Source organism: Nothoprocta perdicaria, unplaced genomic scaffold, assembly GCF_003342845.1.
Source record: "Nothoprocta perdicaria isolate Ctin4 unplaced genomic scaffold, notPer1 scaffold_3, whole genome shotgun sequence".
In the NCBI taxonomy this organism is placed as follows: domain Eukaryota; kingdom Metazoa; phylum Chordata; class Aves; order Tinamiformes; family Tinamidae; genus Nothoprocta; species Nothoprocta perdicaria.
In genome coordinates this window covers 9,023,621-9,037,997 of record NW_020455532.1, presented here as the reverse complement: position 1 = coordinate 9,037,997, position 14,377 = coordinate 9,023,621, and the positions used below count along the sequence as shown (strand labels likewise).

Genomic DNA, 14,377 nt, shown 5'->3' with positions numbered 1-14,377 from the left:
TGAGGGTGAGGTGGTGCTGCTGCAGAGGGCAGCTCCTGGGGCTTTTGGGGCAGCTTTACTCCTGACCTGAGGGTGCCCTGAAGTTACCCTGCTGCCCAGGTAATGGGGACAGGTCTCTTGGTAGGGTGGCTCGGCAGGGTGGACGTGGTGGTGGCTTTTTGCTGTGGTGTGACCAAGCTGCTGTGGGGCTACCTCTTCACTATCTGCTCACACTGGCCCAGGAAAAGAAGGCTTGGGTTGCTACTGCTCTTGCAGGAGCTGAGCAAGCAGGTGACGTGTTAGTGAGGTGCCCTGTTTGTTCTGGGAGGCTTTTTGGCTGCGGAGGGGGTCTGTGAGGCTTGTTGCCTCTTCCTGGGTGAGATATGTGCTGGGCTAGGTGTCCTGTTAAGGCTCRTTAGAGCTCTTGAGCTGCTAGTGTCCTCCTGAATCTGCCACCCCAGCAGGGACTGGCTGAGGAGTTTGTGTAGAATCTGCAACAGCACCGGGCTTTGCAGGGGTGCCCTGGTTTAGGTCTGTGCCATTAAGGCTCTGTGGTAGTTGGGACAGTGGGGATGTCTCTCCATACCCCATGGACGTGGCTGTTTCTCCAGGACTCTGGTCCGTCTTCCACCCTTGCCCTGTGTCATTTCCCAAACCTGCCTTGGTGCCTACTTGGGGCATCACGAGCATGTTGGGGAGGCCCTGCAGTGAAGGAGCCACATGAAGCGGTGGTGGCTGGTCYAGACCCACCAGTCTGCAGTGTCTCTCACCCTGGGTTGCTCTGYGGTGTGCTTTGTTGGGGCTGCGATGGTCCTGCAAACATTTCTCTCAATGTGGGGCTGCTTGAGAGGGARTCGTTGCCAGTGTCTGCCACCCCCTCAGCTCCCTGGGCTGTGCAGGTATCTCCTCTCTGTTTTTTTCTTTTCCTGGGTGCTTTCCAGGCCCATCCTGGTGTGTATCCTGGACTAACCCCGGGTGGGAGCCTGCCAGCAGTGGGGCTGGCCCGSGTGTTCACACTGTCCTCCTGGTGTCCCCCGTGCACCACGGGAAGGCAGCGCYGGGCCCTGCCTGGCTCCGTGCGGCTGAAAGCCAGGCTCAGCGGGAGCAGGRCTCAGCAGGACTGTGCGGCGGGAGCCTCATCCTGTGACACGAGTCCCACACAGTGCTGACGGAGCCACTGAAGCTTCTGGAGCTGCCGCTGCCTGCCCCGGCCCGCGCAGGGCCTGCCCAGTCCCTGGGGAACTGGCTCATTCYCCGCTGTTGCTGTACAGGAGAGGAGCAGAGGGATCATGGAGCTGGCCGTGGAGCGGAGCTGCCCCTGGCAGCGGCCCGAGGGATGCCCGGGAGCAGCGAGGCCGGGAGCTTAAGCAGAACGGGCCGGAGGCGGCCGGTGCCTGCCAGGGCGGAGCGGGCCGCGGGCAGCCTCTGTTTGTCCTTGTCCCTCTGGGTAAGCAGGCGCCTTCCTCTGGTTTCTCCGTGTTCCTGGGAGCCGTGCTGGCCTCCCTGGGCACGCCGTGCTGTTGGGTGACTGCTGCAGGAGTAAGAGCTGCTTTAACTCCAGCACGGTGACCGTCCTGGGTGAGGTGGGCACAGAGGTGGCAGCTCTGGAAGCTGGAGGTGGCCCCTGTGTGCTTGGATGTGCTACTTGCCGTGGCTTTGCTCTGGGGTTTGACGTGATGGTGTGGAGATGGTTGTCCTACTGAAGCTGTGCCCTGGTGAGGGAGCAGATTGAACCTGGCTTATTTGCAGTGCCCCAGCACAGGCCTCCAAGACATTGAGCTTGCTTGTCCGGTTGTGGTGGTGACTGGAGGCCTCATGAGGTGCTCTCATGCAGAGCAGTGCTGCAGAGCCTGCAGAAATAGGCCTCTTCCTCCCTGGTCTGGGCTCTGCTCTGGGTGAGATGAAGGTTCAAGTGTGTGTTTTGTGTTCCCTCTTCTTCCTGATCCCACCTGATCTTCCATCCCCATTCTGGGTCACTGCTGCTCCCCAGCTGAGAACTGACAAGACCAGGAGAGCCCTTGTACTGGGGAGACCTTGAGGTGCCACTGGCAGGACATGCTGGCTGGTGGCAGTGCTGGGTGCCATCTGGAAGTCCTGGGTCAGCCTGTGGCTGTTGGCAGCAGCCTCTTGCCCTGGGAAGCTGCTTGATGGTGGGAATGGCCAAAGACCAACAACCAGAGTGTTCTGGTCTTCACAAGGGCTGCATCTGATCGTTTTGGTTGTGCGCACCTTTGAGGGGGCAGTGTTAGGTTTGGGCTTGGAGTATGATGAGTATGTGACGTATGTAGCAGCTGCTTGGACCTCTTGTCTCTCTTCCCAGAGCTCTTAAGGACAGTTCAGAGCAGGATGTCTCCAACCAGGTGCTTGTTGGAATGTTTTGTTAACTTGGTTGCAAGGTGTGGTTGTGCAATARTATTTGCTCTCCTAAGGGCAAGTGTGCTGGTGTAGCCTGATGGCAAAGGAATCTTGCCTCAAAGCCAGATATGATGGCGAGTGCTTTGGCTTTTGTTCCATCTACTGGTGCTCACCAGCTCCCTGGTCTCAATGGCCTCCACTGAGTCCCTTCATATCTTTGCCTCAGTTTCCCTTGGCTTACCTGTCTCCCTGGTGGGGCTGTGTTTGCATCTGTGAAATGAAGTTACTTACATGGGTCAGTTTMTGCCAGGAATCTGGTTGGTGGAGTCCTTTTTTTCCCCTGACCCAAGTCTCTTCCTGTTTCTTGGCTACAGTCTCAAACAATGAACTATGTGGGGCAGCTTGCTGAGACCGTCTTTGTCACTGTGAAGGAGCTGTACAGGGGTCTGAACCCAGCCACTCTGACAGGATGCATCGATGTCATTGTGGTGAGACAGCCTGATAACTCCTTCCAGTGCTCACCTTTCCACGTGCGYTTTGGCAAGCTGGGAGTGCTGCGCTCGACGGAGAAGGTGGTAAGTGGTGCCTGCCCTAGCAGGGTGGGTCCTGGAGAACTTAGAGTAAGGGACACCCAAAGGAAGGAATCCAAGTTCAGTAGAACTGTGTTCTGTCCTCTGTCACAGTCTTGGTGGTAGTACAAACAAGTTTCTTGGCTGAGGGGAGAAATAGACTTCAGGTATCCTAAGACCTATGATTTATGKAGAGTTCTTGGTGTTGCCAAAGAGGGCACACCTAACCAAGGGACACTGTTGTGAGCAGAAGTCATCTATGGGAGGGAAGACTAATGTCTAGGTTTACAAAGAGTCCTGTTTGAGGGAAGGGGCCTCCTGAAAGGGATGTCTGCTAATTTAAGGGAGGTGCACCCAACTGGAAGCCATCCTCTTTCAAAGACGATGGTKCTCCCTAGGGAAATAGGGATAGGTCCCTTGCCTCAGCTCTCTGAGCAAACCTAACCAGTCSCCTCCCATGGGAAGGGCTGTTTTGTACACTGAGTGAGTGGCTGTGGATGGCTGAACTTCTTGTGTCCTTTGTCAGGTTGACATTGAAATCAATGGGGAGCCTGTGGACCTGCACATGAAGCTGGGTGATAATGGAGAAGCCTTCTTTGTCCAGGAGTCAGAGGAGAATGAGGTTGGTGGTGAAGAAATGAATGCAAATGTCTCGGCCGCTGCTSCAGGTTCCTGTGATGCGGATCCAGTGCATCTCTTGCTAACAATTTGTATAGGCAGATCTACAGAGGGGACTGGGGCTTTCAGTGCAGAATCCTACAAAGCCCAGGCTGGTGGCCTGAAGGATCAGAACCACGTGAACCTATGGAAGTGACCAATAGGCGCATATGAAGATTGTGAAGGAAATAGATGCCTGAGGAGCCCTTAGGTTGTGTGAGCTCTCTCTTTCTGTGGCTGCCTGGAAGTGTAGGGCTCAGATGGAAGGGCCAGGCTTGGGTTGCTGTTCTTTGGGGGCTTCATTAGCTGCAATGTATGTCTAGAAAATTACCTCCAGGTGGCACACAGTCCAGATCCCATGCATTGATTGTGAAGTCCTTTGAGAGGAAGTGTTAGACTAGGTATCTTCATCTCGGGCTTTTGTCTCTGGACATAACTGCTGGCCAGGCAGGCAGATACCTCTGGGCTTGGTCTCTTGAGGGATCTTGTGACAGGGATGAGAAGGAGCTAGATCTTGTGGCAGTCTCTCTGCTCCACTGGAAGTGGGACAAGACCAACTGCTGCTTCCAGAAATCTCAGCCAACTTGCTTCCAGCCTGACTTGTGGTCGCTGTTAGTTTGGACTGGGTTAGACTGGATTGGAGATGATTACTTCTGTAGCAAGCAGAGGGCTCAGGAGCCAAATTCCCTCAGCAGTCTCCATAATACTAGTTTCTTGGTGCCATCTCCTGCCTATTTCTCCTTCTTTGTCTTCTAAGATGTCTCCTTATGACTGGATATTTGTATTTTACTATGTTGTGTTTACAAAAGATCTCCTTTAGGCCAGGCCACAAAACCACTCCAAAGACTGAGGCTTAGTGGTGTTGGCTATGATGGTTGAGTTGTGTAGAGAAGAGCAATGGGAAAGGAAGGAGTTTGAGAYGAAGGCCTTGTTTAACGTCTGTGTTTCAGGGGAGTATTCCTTCCCGTCTCTGCACTTCCCCCATTCCCATGGAGGAGAACCCAGGGGATGTAACTCAGGCCTATGAGGGGCAGGAGGCCTCAAGCCCTGAAGTGACCCTGTGTAAAAGGAGGCGCCGCAAGAAGAAGCCCAAGCGGAAGGAGGTGGCAGAGTCCAACTTGGAAGGCTGTAAGGGCACTGAAAGCAGAATGTCTTTGGAAGAGAGCAGGCCACCAACCACCAGGTAAGCTTGTTATGTGGGCAGTGGAACACAGTGGACTTAAGCCTTCAAGCTGACCTGTTGATGCTCTGCAGGGCTGAAACGTGCCTTTTCTCTATGTAAGTTCCTCTGAGTCAAGCACTAGCCTTCTGTAAAGTTCTTACTTGGACACCTTGAGTGGAGGCCTGGAAAAGTGTGGTGGAAATGGGAAATTGATGTATTAGCAGTTTTATGGGAGATGAAGCTGGCATCTGTGAGTAGGGCCAACTGCTGCATAACTACCCTCCATCTTTTGCAGTGATTCAGTGTATTTCTCCTTTTTGGATCTCCCCAAAGAAGCAGCAGGGTCCTTGCAGGCTCAAGAGATCTACCCTTATTCTGATGGGGAGCTGGCCTCTGTGGACAGGTAATGGTGACACAGGAAAGGTGTTCTGCTGGGGTTTGGCYAGAACGAGGAACATGACTTGGAGAGGTAGGGCAGGTTTTAGGGAAAAAATACTTGAAAGTGTCAAGAAGGGAAGACTTTCTTGTTCCTCAGCCTGATAAGATGTGGCTGAAGGAAAGCTAAGAGCTCTGTCTTCTCCTATGAAGGAGATTTCTCCTAACTCTTCACAGAAGCAAGATGACCATGTACATGGGCAGCTCAGCCTGATCCCTGCCTCTGCTGCCTGGACAACCTGGGACATATCACTTTGCTGCCTGGGGCTGCAGCTTCTTGTGGGTCTTGCTCATTTGTAAGCTGTAGATATGGTGCAAGACTGTCTGGGAATCAGTTTTACAAGGCTCCTATCCCTAGATGTCACTACAGTGTCAGGAAAACTTCTGAGCTTTGTGGTAGAACAGGTCCAATATCACCTTCTCTTCTTGCAGCCCCTCCCTGAGTCATCCATCTTCTCCCAAAAGTGACTCTGAGCTGGAGATGAGACCTCAGGAGAGTTTTGCTCTAGGGACTGAACCCCATATGCAGTGGGCCTGGGGAAGGCTCCCTCAGGTGAGTGTCTGCTCTTGCTCCCCCTCTAGTGACTGAGGTGGCATGGAGTGAAAGTGGAAAAAGCTGTGGCTAAGTAGCCACAGAAGCTCTCCTCTAGTACCTGATACTTTGGTTTGGTTTACTTACTTAAATGTGTTCCTCTACTTTCTCTTAGGTGAATAAATCGGAGCGAGTTGAATCAGCCAAGTCCATAAAGGCCATTTCTACTGCAGCAGCTATCACGTCAATGGCACCAGCTCTAGTGGATGGAACAACCCCCCTTGTTGCTGTCTCTGAAGGCTTGGGAGGTGTTCCAAGCCCAGCGGGACTGCAGGATGCACCTCATTCGTCTTCTGTGTCTGTTGTTGAGCTGAAAGCCACATCTCAGAAAGGGGATGGCTCCCACAGCCTGCAGGACATCCCCAGCACTGTAGGGGCTGAGAGCTTGGCAGAGTCTTCCTCTGTCCTTCAAGAGGAGCAGGGAACAGAGGAACAGAAGGAAGAAGAGCGTGTTGTACCAGAGGTTCAACTGGACTCTAAGCCCTTGGCTGCTGAGGGAGCTGCTGGCCTGAGGCAGGTGGGCTTGGAGTGTCCAGAACCCTACCTGGAAAGCCAGAAGAGACAAGGTGAGGATGTTGCTGGTACTGTTTCTTAAGTAGAAGAGATGCCCCTTCTGTTTCCCACATATCTGTGGGACACAGAAGAAAAGGCTGTTGCCTTTCCAGCCTCTCAATTCTAACAAGAAAATTAATTCAGCTAAACTCTTTTCCTCTTTGCATTGAGGATCCATCAAAAAAAGTCCTCACCTGGGTCCAAGTGATGTTTACCTGGAAGACCTCACCAGACTGCATGAGGAGCAGGTGGCTCTTTATTTCCCTAGAAGGTATGAAGACCTAAACTAGCCAGACTCAGACTTTTGRGGTTTTCTTCTCTTTTACACCAAAGAATCTAGTACATCTAAAATTTGTCTGCTGCTGTTTCTTGCTGTAGTGACACAGAGCAGAATCCGAAGCCTGTGGCTGACCCCAGCAGCACTTTGTGTGTCCAGCTGCCATCTGGCCTGCCTGCTGAGAGCCCCATGGACTTGGAATCAGACTTGATGCCCTCAATTGCACTGTCGCTATGTGGAGGCCTTGGGGGCAGCAGGCAGCTCTGTCATGGTAGGTATGAGGGGAATCTGCTTGTTGCAAAACCTGTTGTGTAAACTAGTGGCATGATGCAGCTTCTGTCCCATCAGAAAAATTCATGGAGCACATCATCTCCTACCAGGAGTTTGCAGAAAACCCAGGAATCATTGATGATCCAAACCTGGTGATATTACTCAACAAGAAGTGAGTGGCCTGCTCTTGACTGTTTTGTCCCAAGATAACCAGTGTGACCCCTCTGTCCCTGCAGAGACGTTCCTGTAGRAATGTGCCTCCATTTGAGGCAATTCCTCTAGTGTAGTAGGAACTTTGTAGCCTTGCTGTAGGACAGTGATCTGAAAACAGACCTTGTAGCTCCAGTGCTGCACTTGCAGACATGCAGACTTGCATACAGCTCTTCCTTATGTCTTCCCATCCTGGAAAGACTGCTTGCTCCTATGATCACTGAGCASTCTGCAGTGTGGTTTTGTTGTCTAGAGGGATGCTCTAGACCAAAAAGGACATGATCGGCTGTCTGCTGCTACAGCCAAGCTGTGACTTGCCCTTATATTCCCAAGACAACATAAGAGATCTCCCAGACCTCTTCTGCTGTCTGGCTTGTGTGGAGATGTGCTGCCTATCTCTTCTCCRCTACCTTCTTGAGACTGCTCAGTGTGTGCTGTGATGTTTCCATCTCTCCTTGTTTCAGGTATTACAACTGGGCAGTGGCTGCTCCCATGGTCCTTTCTCTTCAGGCCTTCCAGAAGAACATCCCTGCGGTCAGTGACACATCCCCACCCATTCCAYACACACAGTCTATACCTGTTGGTGGCTCCACTGCATTTTGAAGCCCTAATCTTTTCCCCCAGGCTTTGTAAGCCATCTGGGGCAGAGCTGAGGGTTACTGTACCCTACGGGCTCCATGATCTGTCCTTTCCTTGGCTGTACCTTGGGAGTGGCTTTTTTCTGGCTTCTACTGAAACATGGAAAGCAGATATCATCGTTAAAAATGAAATGGCCATATCTGTGCACAGCAGGCAGGAGTAAGATAACTTGGATATKTGAAAGGATTTGGGACCTGCATGGGCCTGCATCAGAGCAATGTGGAGTTGGYTGGGACTGTAGAATAGGGCCTCCAGAGGGGTGTGTGTGTTTAAGTGTTTATTCAAAGTTGTATCAAGGGACCAGTTGTGGTACCTTTCTCTTCAAGTTGTCTCRGCTCACGACAGGACAAAAGAGCTCATCCTACCCTTTAAATGATTTGGCCAAAAAAGTCTAAGAAAGGGTTTCCTTAAGGCTCTTGGACATCTTAGCGCCTCTGTGCTGGAGAATGACTTGTTTCAATGCTCTGTCACGTTCATAGAGCACCATTGATCGACTAGTGAAGGAGAAGATGCCAAAGAAGAGCAGCAGGTGGTGGTTCTCCTGGAGGAGGCAAGAATTTCCCACAGAGGAGGTATGTTTGTAGTGGTGGCTGTGGCAGACGTGTCCCTGAGTCCAGGAATTGTTCTGGCCACCAGCAAGCATAAGGAGAAAGGAGAGCAGCAGGTTCTTGGGGCTGACCTGAGTGAGTGCAGGAGAAGTGAGARGTACCTGTTGGCAAGGTGCCTACTGCAGGTGGTCCTCTCAGGTCTGTCAGTGCCCAAGTTGCACCCAGTGACCACTCTGGCAGTGCTGAGGCTTCCTGTGACCTCATGGAGTCCAGGCATGCCTGCAGGCTCACGTGCTTTGCAGATTACAGCAGGGCCAGCTTGTCCTTCTCCCTGGTCCATGTGACATCCATGCGGCATGTCCCCATAACAGCTGTGGGGAGTGCATTGCCATGGGTTTTACTATCACTGCTCCAATTGCCAGTGAAGCAAAGTGGCCTCTGCTGCTATCCCTGACTACTGCAGTGAGGTACTAATGGTGCCCCTCTGTCTGCAGCCACAACCAAGACCAGGCAAGGCTGATGTGGAGACACTGCAGCTGGATTCTGTTCAGCAGAGGTGAGTGCCTTGCCTTTCTCCTGCTGCTAGGCATTAGTTAGGGCAGGAGGGATGTCTATAGGGGACTTGATCTTCTCTTAATGGGCAGATATTCCRAAGTTTACTTGGTGTGTGGGGGCAAAAATCTCTGTTAATACTTTGGCTGATCCCAGGCCAAGTCTCCTTCTGGATTCCCTCCAGGCCTGTGTTCCTGAGGAAAGCCATGGCCTCCATGGAAAAGTAGAAAGGCTCTTTCCTTCTTTATGTAGGGAGGAGGAGGAGATATTGTCCAGTGATGATGAGCCCCTGGATGTTGGGGACCTTCTAGCAAAGGATGCATCAGCACATAAATCTCTACCAACCTACAAGAAATCTCTTCGTCTTTCCTCCAAACAAATTGTGCGTACTCCCCTCCTTCACTGGCTTCTCTTTGTGTAGAGGGAACATGGTCTTCTCATGAGACTTTCCACTTCTGACCTATGTTTTTATAGGACTTCCAAGTATTTTGCCCTCGGTTTACCCTCTAAAAGGGTGCTTTTAGAGACCTAGGACCTCTGTGGCCTGGCTGAGTGACAGTCTTGGCCTTGGTTTTTTGGACTGGCAGTGAACTGGTGCTTGTATACTCTGTTTGAGGACTCTGCTTTGGACAGTTTTATTTTTCTGGCTGAGCTGCTGTAGRCTGTTCTTCCTCTGTTCTCCTCTATTCTTCTTTTTCCTCTCCATGGTGTTCCCCCTCTTCTTCAGGAAAAACTGAATCTGCAGGATGGCCCCAATGAGGTGGCATTCAGTGTGACAACTCAGTACCAGGGCACGTGTCGCTGTGAGGCCACCATCTACCTGTGGAACTGGGATGACAAGGTGGTGATCTCGGACATTGATGGCACCATCACCAAGTAAATCATCCTTTTGTGTCTTCCCTGCCTGTGCTGCCCTTGTCAGAGTAAAGTGTCCTTTTGAGGCTTGCATAAGCAGCCAGGAGGGCACCAATTCCATGGCCTTTTGGCTGGATCAGCTTAACTCGTTCTCCCTTTCCTGCTAGGTCAGATGCTCTAGGACACATCTTGCCACATCTGGGAAAAGACTGGACTCATCATGGGATTGCTAAGCTCTTCCACAAAATCCACCTGTAGGTATTGGGTCTGCTAGCACCCTAAARCTGATAGGAGGTGGAAGGGTGCTGCAAGGGAAGCCTAGTGCCAAGTACCTGCCTTGAGGTCTAGAGCTGTCTTAGCTCTTGCTGATATTGGGTCCCTGTGGCTGTGGATACAGCATGTGCAGGAGCTCAGCGTAAAGCTCTGTCTCTTTGACTTGGGATCTCTGGCCACTAAGAGGCACTGTCGACTCGCTCTTTGCTCAGTCAGGCTTAATGTGGAACCAGGACTACTTTACTGTGTTCTGGGAAGCCAGGCTGAGCCCCTCTGTTGCTATACCTGCACCTTGGATCTGTTAGTGTCTGATCCCACAAGAGCAGCATAGTGTCTGCCTAAGCTGTTAGTCTAGCAAGGCTGACACCTCAGAGGGATTGTAGGGACCGTGTCTAGCTCCCCATAAACTGCACTAGGTTTGCAAGGATTTAGTAAAAGTGCTGTCACATGCTGGTGTGGGAGTCCTTTCCATCTGTGCAGCTGGAGGGCAGGAGGCAGCTGTGGGGTACTGGGTGTGATGGGCACCAAATAGTGAAAGGCAACTTGGGTGATGARTGATAGTATTAAGAATGGCCTGAAAGATGCCATTGGGCTCCTTGCCTCTGATCRCAGCAATGATGAAGACTCATTTGGGCTTCTGTTGAGCAAGTGGGCTGCAGCACTTGTAAAGCTGGGCTGTCAAGGGGTCAAGCAGGTTCTGGYTAGGTCAGGCATCCAGTCATGCCCTCTGCCCTAACAGGATGGCAGGAGGGTTCAGAGGGTGCCTTGTGCAGAACACAGCTCTGACAGGTTCTCTGCACTCCCTCCAGCAACGGCTACAAGTTCCTCTATTGCTCAGCAAGAGCAATAGGCATGGCACACATCACCAAAGGCTACCTGAAATGGGTCAACGAGCAAGGCTGCGCCCTCCCCAAGGGCCCCATCCTGCTGGCCCCCAGCAGCCTCTTCTCTGCCTTCCACAGGTACCAGTTTCTTTGTTCCCTGTACCTTCCTGGCCCCTAGTGATGGTACTTTCCTCTTTCCCAGCCCTAAAGCTGAGGGGTGTTCCAGCTTTAAACCACATGTGGCCTGTGTAGTATTGGATGCCTTTCATGGGAGGCAGCAGGAAGACCTTGGCCTGCTCTCCCCAAAGCTTTGTGGTGAAGCTCTTGCAATGCAGGAAGTTTGTTGCCCTTCAAAACCCTTCCAGCCCCAGTGTGGCTGTCCACAGTTCCAGCCTGGCAATGCTACCCTGACCTGGGCTCCATTCCTGTCCTTTGTGCTGCAGGGAGGTGATTGAGAAGAAGCCAGAGATGTTCAAGGTTGCCTGCTTGATGGATATCCAAAACCTTTTTGCCTCAAAGCAGCCCTTCTTTGCAGCCTTTGGGAACAARCCTAATGTGAGTGGGTCCCTTGGGAATGAGGAGGAGGAAGCTAGGAGGGCTAGTGTCACATAGTGGCTCACACTTCTTCTTGGCCTTTCCTTGGTAGGATGTATATGCTTACAAGCAAGTAGGACTACTGGAAAGTCACATATTTACTGTCAACCCTAAGGGAGAACTGATCCAGGAACTCATGAAGACCCACAAGTCAACGTAAGCTGTTTCCCTGCTCCTTAACACCTTTGGGTTAACCTAGATTTCACACAAGGAAGAGTCTTGTGGGATTAAAAAAGGGGGCAAGAGTTTGGACTTAATTAGCCTGTCTCCTGTGCAGGCTGCTAAGGGGACTTGTGTGATGGCAGTGCTAGACATGACTACAGACTGAGCAAGGACTGGGGAAYGCAATAACATCAGCTTGAGCTACTACCTGTTTGCAAGACCCCTGCAGTCAAAATGGAATTTTAGCAGCAGTGGATAAATGAAGCTTGACGTTTCCTCAAGCTTCATTTTATCCACTGCTGCTGCAATTCCRTTTTTACTCCATAGGTATGAGCGGCTGTCGGAGCTGGTGGAGCTGATCTTCCCTCCTCTAGGGCAGCGTGGGAGCGCTGCTCTGGAGTGTCCYGAGTACAGCCACTTCTCCTACTGGAGACCTCCTCTGCCTCTCATTGATTTGGAAGATCTCTCCTGACCCTGCTGCTCATGGACACCAGGCTAAGGATTCTCCATGARCATCTTCTGGAACTAGGTGCAACAGATGCATCTCTTCCTGCTGTGTGCTGCTCAGGTGTCCTGCACTTCTGATATGGGTTATATTCTGCACTAGAAATACTCCTCAAGGGTAGGGGAACTCTATCTTTAGAAAAACTGATTTACTAAACTGAAACTCTCTCTAATCCAGGTGCTTTCTTAATGTTCTTTATATGTTTAAAGCGTGGCTGTTTTTTAAAGGTGATGGATCACTGCTGTATTTATTGATGAGCCCCTCGCATAGCTGTTTCTACCTCTGGTTTGACTGGTSTTTCCAGACAGTCCAGCTACCTCGTTTGGTAGCTGATGGAGTGAAGGTGTCATGGCTTAGCAACTCGGAAAGGTAGCTGGAAACTGCCAGCGTTTAAGTGTTCTTCACTAACAGCATTAATAAACAGTGCCTTAATCCAAGCTGTCTCTTGTCCCCTCAAGTCCTGTGGTGGAAGGGGGAAACCAGATTGAGTCCTTGTACAAGGCAGGTGTATTTCCCTGAAGCGTTCTGTTGAGGGTGTCTCTTGCTGGAGACGAAACCTGCAGCCTTCTGGGCCCATGGAAGGGCTTAAAGGTSTTATGCTTTTTTTAACCCCATTTTTTTTCTTAAAGCCATACTTGTCACTTTGATGCTGGAAACCTCAGCAAGAAATACTTTATTTTCCTTTTCCATACAAACAGTCTTTCAGCTTTTAAAATCTGAACAAATGTACAAAGCTTTAAAAACAATAAAACACAGCCTCTTTCCAAGATGAGTTTCCACCCACCTTCGAGGCCTGCCCTGTGCAAGAACAACCACACGGGGCCAGTCTCCTTCCCTCTTTACAAGCACAAGAAAAAAATGCCCTATTTTACAGAGTTCATTTCACTTTTTAAGCATGAATAGCTGAGAACTGAACTAAAAACTGTCCCTATCTTCAAGTGAAACATCAGGAATAGTCCAAACATAGCACCATTTTCTGGAAGGCTGCTCCTGTCCTAGMTCTGTTACCAAAATCCCCTTTCCTTGGTGCTGGATGGAGCTGTTYGTCCTCAGCCCAAGCTATGGCTTACTGGCCTGCCTGACAATCCCATACCTGGGGCTTGGTTATTTCTTCTTTGGTTGCTGCAGCCTTTTTAATCCCTTTTGTGATGAGATGCACGGGTCTCTTCTGAGCTGAGTGTTCTCCAGGTCATTGAACAGTGCTGAGGGTTGGCTTGAAACCCTGACTTTGAGCCCMAAACCATCCTTGTGGTCTAACAGGGGTTTCTGTGTGATGCTTGAAGGCAGATGGGTGTTGCTCCTCAGCTCCTTCCTCTCTTAGCTGTAGAAGGATCAGTAGGGACAGTGTAGCCCCAATTTGGCAGTCTCTAGAGCAGAGTGAAGGGATTTTGCTACTTTTTTGCTATGATGGTCCAATGGATTTTGGACCATCCTCAGCCCCAACAGGCTAAGTCYACCCCTGTCAGGGTAAGGTGACCAAGCTGGCAGGACTGGGTGATCCTTATCATTCTTCCCAGTGTTGGGAGGAATCTTCTGTTTGAAAGAGGGGTTGGGGATGCACAAGTTGTCTCTATTGCAACTGTCTTGGGCATCACTGCTGCTTTGTGCCCATGAGAGCAGCCCTGGGCAGGTGCTGCAGGCTGTGCATGGTGCTCGCTGCTCCTGCAGTGCATCCTGACCCAGGTAATTGTGGTGGGGAAGAGCAAGGATGCAGGGTAGGGTAAGCGTGGGCTGTGGGGCTGGAGGCTCGGTGGGGTGAGAGGCTCCTAGCTGCATCTCTGAGCCCRTAGGAAGGCAGATTCCTCTGCTATAAAGTGCCAGAGCTGGTCAAATGCAGGCTCTTTAATTTCTTCTTCTTCATCCTTTTTGGAACTATGGTCCCTCTGGGTTGAGCAGCAGAGGTGGCCTCTCCAAAGAGCTGGATTTGGTGGAGAGCAGCTGTGGGGAAAAGGCACCAGCTTCCCAGGATGAATCTGGAGTCTCTCAAGCACCTGTATGGCCTCTTCCAGTCTGCCCTGTCATGGGAAAGCAGAGTGAAATGGGGAAGTCACACAGGTCTTGTAGTCTGCCAGCTTAGCCTGGATGCCTGATTGGGGGTCAGTCCTTCCCCATGGCTGTCCTGAGGAGAGGTCTTGGCTTGCTCCTCAACAAGGCTGCGAGCGATCCCTGCCTTCCCTTTCCCTGGCATTCACCAGAGGGTGAAGGTGGGCAGGAAGCAGCTTCCAGCTCCTGTGCTGGCTGAACGTGGTGGCTTCCTCACAGCTGGACCTCGCTGCCCTGTGACAACAGGAGGGAACCCACGTTCACAGTTCAAGCAATTAAAACAGAAGAAGGCCAGARCTGGAGGACAGGACAGGCGCTCTTCAG

The 14,377-nt window shown here is 51.3% G+C and overlaps 1 protein-coding gene across 4 annotated transcripts; it reads left to right on the top strand.

The window, feature by feature from the left end:
- LPIN3 (lipin 3) lies at positions 1 to 12,340 on the top strand. 4 transcript variants are annotated; one of them, XM_026042167.1, is made up of 20 exons: positions 1 to 99; positions 2,709 to 2,909; positions 3,430 to 3,525; positions 4,511 to 4,743; positions 5,018 to 5,125; positions 5,590 to 5,710; positions 5,865 to 6,315; positions 6,473 to 6,572; positions 6,680 to 6,849; positions 6,927 to 7,020; positions 7,523 to 7,592; positions 8,177 to 8,269; positions 8,740 to 8,801; positions 9,053 to 9,179; positions 9,525 to 9,673; positions 9,820 to 9,906; positions 10,735 to 10,887; positions 11,193 to 11,304; positions 11,396 to 11,499; positions 11,833 to 12,340. In XM_026042167.1, the coding sequence occupies exons 2-20, from the start codon at positions 2,718 to 2,720 to the stop codon at positions 11,975 to 11,977; spliced, it is 2,667 nt and encodes an 888-aa protein (XP_025897952.1). In that variant the 5' UTR covers positions 1 to 99; positions 2,709 to 2,717; the 3' UTR covers positions 11,978 to 12,340. The 4 variants fall into 4 exon arrangements, with proteins under 4 accessions (XP_025897952.1, XP_025897950.1, XP_025897953.1 ...); XM_026042165.1 differs by having other exon boundaries at positions 9,050 to 9,179; XM_026042168.1 differs by lacking the exon at positions 11,833 to 12,340 and adding an exon at positions 11,621 to 11,703 and having other exon boundaries at positions 9,050 to 9,179.
- Positions 12,341 to 14,377: the final 2,037 nt, after the last annotated feature.